Source organism: Sinocyclocheilus anshuiensis, unplaced genomic scaffold (assembly GCF_001515605.1).
Source record: "Sinocyclocheilus anshuiensis isolate Anshui unplaced genomic scaffold, SAMN03320099.WGS_v1.1 scaffold2256, whole genome shotgun sequence".
NCBI lineage: Eukaryota > Metazoa > Chordata > Actinopteri > Cypriniformes > Cyprinidae > Sinocyclocheilus > Sinocyclocheilus anshuiensis.
This window is the reverse complement of record NW_015544251.1, coordinates 38529-43833: the sequence shown is the minus strand read 5'-3', so window position 1 is coordinate 43833 and position 5305 is coordinate 38529. Positions and strand designations below refer to the sequence as shown.

Sequence of the window (5305 nt, the reverse complement as noted above, 5' to 3'; positions counted from 1 at the left end):
TTGTATTCATGGCTTGTAAATGCTTCTTGTTCACGAAATAAAAAAAATAAAATAAGAATTACATCTACACATCCAACATCAGACACTGGATGAGAATCACAGTGAAGTGGGCGGATGGCAGAATCATTTTCAGTTCTCTCACCTGTCCATTATTTAAAAAATATTCCTGCATTATCTGATTTTTAAGGTCTGAGTGTGTGTTTTAGTTCCAGCCTGAACGACCGATTGTTTCCTGACACCTGCTCCAGAAACTCGTCAAGCGAGAGGCTGTCACACAGCAAGCGGGTCTGGCATGAACAGCCCTGTGATCACTTATGATAAACCTTGAGTTCAGCTATTTGTGTGTGTGTTACAGTGTAGTCCATGAGTGATGACACAGTCTGTGTGGTTTCATTTGAAATGACAATGACATGAAGACTGTGATGGTCTGAATCTGTTTTATAGTCACACTGAGAGTTTCTGCCTTCTATGCAGAGATTTTTTGTTAACTACAGTGACTATTTCATTTAGTAACACGCATTATGACATTAAATGGTGATCAGAAGAGGGTTGTTAATAAATATTACAACCTTAATCACCTGTAAAATCTTATTTACATAAATATGGAAATATGCATCTGAATGGTAACTAAATAATTTACATGACTTTCTCTAATTCATATCAAAACTACACATTTTTGAATTTTTTCAGATTAAAATATTATTAATTTAGTCCATCAACGGTGCGTTGTCAATTTAATTGTGCATGAGCATCATTGCAAAAGTAGACTCACGCTTCAATGTAAACAACCTAGATTCTTAACATAAGCAGTGAAAAAATATGCGCTGCTGACGCTTGTGCCGTGAATCAGGCATCCTGCATGCGAAAGCGCTCATTCTGAACTGAAACACCAGTCATATTTCCTATCAAAACAAACCAGCACAGACTGCGTGACTCCTGGGCTGTGTTAGTGTATGTGTATGAGGCATGTGATTGTACGTCGCATGTGCATTACCGGACGCTGGAGCATTTGCTGATTTGTGCTCAGTTCGTGTCTGATGAATGAGGTAGCAAAGGCACAGCAGCTTCGCTTGGGTCTGATTCACTCGTTCTCAACAGCGTGCTCTTGTCCATGCCATCATCTGCTCCCTCTTTAAACTGCAGGTAGGGCGTGTTTTTCAGCATGTCAGGCAGGCAGGGCACCAGATGCAGTGCTCCGCCAGGTGTCACGCCATTCACACATGTGTAGAAGTCCTGAGTCATCGGTGGTGCAGGGGCCGAGTTTAGAATCATGCTGTAGTCCATGCCTGGGATGGACACAAGCTCAGGGCAGGCGTGGCCAGCATTTGGAGGGGGCGTGGCTCCCTCGCAGTAGGAGGCGGGGCCACAACAGTAAGGCGCAGGACTGCAGCTCATCTGAACAGACTGTTGTCCATCGGGCCAGGTGACGTGCTGTGCGATCGGTGCATCCTTGTGTTTATATTGAGACGGGAAGCTGTTGGGCATCGCAGACGGACAGATGTCCACGCTTACCTGGTACCACGTCTCCATGCAGTACTGTGGCAACTTATAGCCGTGAAAACTGGAGAAATGACGATTGATCTCGTCAATCTGCCCCTTCTGGAGGGACAAGAAAGGACAAAGAGAAAAGAAGGTAAAGCAGATGCTTCTTTAAGTTCCTCATGTGGTTTCTAATAAATCCTTCAACAGTGTTGTGCTGGTTGTCATGATGTTGCTATGCAGTTGCTAAGGTATTTTCACAAACATACACAATACTGTTAGAGGTTTGATCAGTAATAGTACTATAGTGATAGTTGATCTAAACACTACTAATAACTCAAACAATGTAACTCTGAGCAGGTGTGTGATATGTGACGGGACAATGAGACCTTCAGCAGAACAGGTTCAAGCCCTCGAATGCGCGGTTTGGGAATCGGTGGCAGGAGGAATGATTTAATTCTGCAGAATGAACACAAGCAGAGTAAAATGTCAATGAGACAATAACAGAAAACACACAGACACACATTGTTATCTTAATGACAACATTCCATTCTGTTGTTTTTATAAACAGCTACTTATAAGTACTGTAACCTAACCCTAACCCACACACTAACCACTGCAGAAAACCTTCTTCATTTTTACAATTCAAATTCTTCATTACTTTATTTTTATACCATTTTACAAATAAGGACATCCCCAAAAACAGGCTTTTGTCAGATTTAAATCACTTCATAATATTTAAGTAATTAAATACTAAATATATAAAGTAACACACACATTTATTTTGGTGTCTTCGTGGGGATTTGCCATAGACTTGTATTGTTTTTATACTGACCTAACAGTATTGTCTATCTCCTAAACTCTTACCCTCACAGAAACCTTTTTGCATTTTTACATTTTCAGATAAACATACTTTTGTATGTTTATTAATCCATTTCCCCACAAAGCAGGTGATCTTAGGCAAAGACTATAGATATACAAAGAAGGTTCACTCCTATTACTTATGAATAAGAGAAATTGCAACATGCAATATGCCGGAATATGCCCCGCCTTCTAAATGAAAGAGCCAATCACTGATTGGAAAAGTCATTGCATCACTGCAGCTACCTTTAGAAGCTCCACTTCCCATAGAAACTGGAGACTCTCGCTTTTTCAGGTCTAGCCTGAAAAATAAGCTTTTTAACACTATTTGAGTATAAAGAACTACAATCATGAGGCAGTTCATTTAAGATTTTGATGCTGATTTAAAATATGTAATTTAATTGTGAAATCAGCAGGCAGTTTTTAAGATTTCAGAATTCCCCATTCATTTAGATTGGACTTGGTCTTGGATGCCCAAAATAGCTGCCCGGAGGCGTTGCAAATATGGCCACCAAGTGAACAGTCTTTCCTTGAAAGGAACTTTGTCTTAGGTTTTTGGTCAGATAGAACCATCTGTGAAAGGTGGAAACATGGATCATATTAGGAAGACTGTGGATTTTTTTTTTTAATCTAAAACATTTTTTCTTCTTTAGTAAAGATTAAAGAGTTTTTTTACTTATGTTTTCTTAATACTTTTCTTTTTTTTTTTGTTACATGTTGTGTTTTTACTCATTTATTGGGGTTTTTATGTTTTATATCTGTTCCTCAAAGCTAAGCATTGTACTATAATTCAACATATTTTCACTCAAAATAAGAGAAAATGTGAAAGATATCTGCAGGTTTGTGATTCTTTGTGACCAAACTAAACATCTAATCAAGCCTCTGGATCATGTGACCCTATCATGCAGATCTACAGATCCATCCGTGTTGACAGTCATGTCATGTCGACAGTCCATCGATACTGAGACCAGAGCTACAAGGTTCATGACTTCACTGACCTCTTGCCTCGTGGGACGATCCCAAAACCAATTATGAAGAAGGCCATAATGGCAATGCTGGTCACAAGGATGAAGGCCAACATCCGATCTGAGAGACAGACAGACAGAGACATTTAGAGCTGCAACTATCAGTCATGACAGACGGGTTGATACGTTATTGTGTGTCTGTGAGTGTGTGTGTGTGTGTGTGTGTGTGTGTGTGAGTACATGTTTTTCTATCCCGGTGGGGGCTTAAACCTGAATACACACCGACTCGTGTCAACATAGGGAACCTAAATTGAGGTCCACATGGGGAAACAACCTTATAAATCATATAGAATGCGTTTTTTTTGATAATGTAAAAATGCAGAAAGTTTTCTGTGAAGGGTAGCTTTAGGTGTAGGGCAATAGAAAATACAGTTTGTACAGTATAAAAACCATTACACTTATGGAGAGTCCCCACAAGGATAGTAAACCAGACGTGTGTGTGTGTGTGTGTGTGTGTGTGTCTGTGTGTATACTGGACAGAGGTCTGCCACTGATGGTGATGTTGATGGACTCGCTCCATGTGCTCCAGTGTTTGCTGTTGGTGGAGCGACAGCGGACCATGAACTCATACGTTCCCACCGGCAGATCCAACAACTCCACATGAGGCTCACGCAAACGCTCTTTCACCTACAGACACTAAACCACACATACAACAAACTTCAGCTACGGGTCCTCCTTCCTTTAAGAGTAAAATATTTGTTTTCCCTTCTGTCTGTTCTATAATTACTATGAAAATGGAGACACTATAAACAGACTCTCTGTGTCTGTACCCTCCAGTTGTCTGGCTGAGCGAGATGTCTATAGCGTAGCTCGTAGATGAGCGTAATCCATCCCTCACGCACTTGAGATGCAATTGGATACAACCATGACAACAAAATACTGCGCCCGGATTCACTGACGCTCTCGTTCAGCATGATGTATGTCAAGTTAAAGGGCGGGTCGATCTTGACTGGGGATGGAAGCACATGAGACTCATTAACAAACATGACAAAACATCAGAGCTGATGATGATCTCTAGCAAACCTCACGAGAAACCTAGAACAGGAAAGTTAATGAAGACAAACTAAGCTGTGAAAGCCTGAAAGTTTACAACTGTGTGGAGGCCATTTAGGCTGTATGTATATTCAATACTTGGACAGTCTGAAGAGAGATCAGTAGTTTAATGACTTGCTTAGTGGTTAAGGATGTTGGCTGCAGTTGCTTTCACTCTTAAAACTAAAGGTTCCAAAAGGAGCATTCACAGCAATGCAACAGAAGAACCATTTCTGGTTGCCAAAATTACATTTCAGTGATCAGTACTTAAAAGAACCATTCTTTTCCTTCATGTGAAGAACATTTTAATAATCTAAAGAACCCTTTTCCACTATTTATTTTCTTTTTTAGTTGTTTTGGGAACTGTTCACTGAAAGGTTCTTTGGGGAATCAAAAATGGTTCTTCTGTTGCATCACTGCTAATGCTCCTTTTGGAATCTTTATTTTTAAGAGTGTAAAGCATTTTTTATCCAATGGAAAGGTTCTACACTCTTAAAAATAAAGGTTATTCTCCATAGACTTAAGCTTTAAGCGTTTCATCCAGGTTGCCAGTAGCAAACAATGGAGCGCGCTCTGCTGGACAAACTAAGTAATTACACCATTCCAAGCATTTTATCTGGATTATATGTTCTGTAAAAAAAAAATTCATATCTGCGGCATATTCGCCGATACCGATATATGGGCTCATATCGGCCGATAATATCGGCAAAACGATATATCGGTCGGGCTCTATTATTTATTGGCATCTATGATTCCTTTAAAGGGATCAAGTATACTGGTCAAGTCAGGTATTAAGACATGTATAGCTTAATATAACGTAAATTATGTCTTTTATTTAAATATATAGTAGAAACCCCATGAAAGATGTATGTTATTTAAAAAAAAAAAAAAAATCGACATGGTTTTTG

General features: G+C 39.6%; 1 protein-coding gene across 1 annotated transcript in view; it reads right to left on the bottom strand.

Annotated features, from left to right (window-relative positions):
• Positions 1 to 934: 934 nt before the first annotated feature.
• The window catches only part of LOC107697978 (prolactin receptor-like), a 39163-nt gene continuing 34792 nt past the window's right edge, over positions 935 to 5305 (bottom strand). Inside the window, exons 4-8 of the mRNA XM_016498883.1 lie at positions 4136 to 4314; positions 3839 to 3992; positions 3339 to 3426; positions 1869 to 1938; positions 935 to 1599 (exon numbers count right to left, since the gene is read on the bottom strand). Coding sequence (XP_016354369.1) covers positions 1024 to 1599; positions 1869 to 1938; positions 3339 to 3426; positions 3839 to 3992; positions 4136 to 4314 — 1067 coding nt within the window. The 3' untranslated portion in view covers positions 935 to 1023. The remainder of the gene's footprint in view (positions 1600 to 1868; positions 1939 to 3338; positions 3427 to 3838; positions 3993 to 4135; positions 4315 to 5305) is intronic.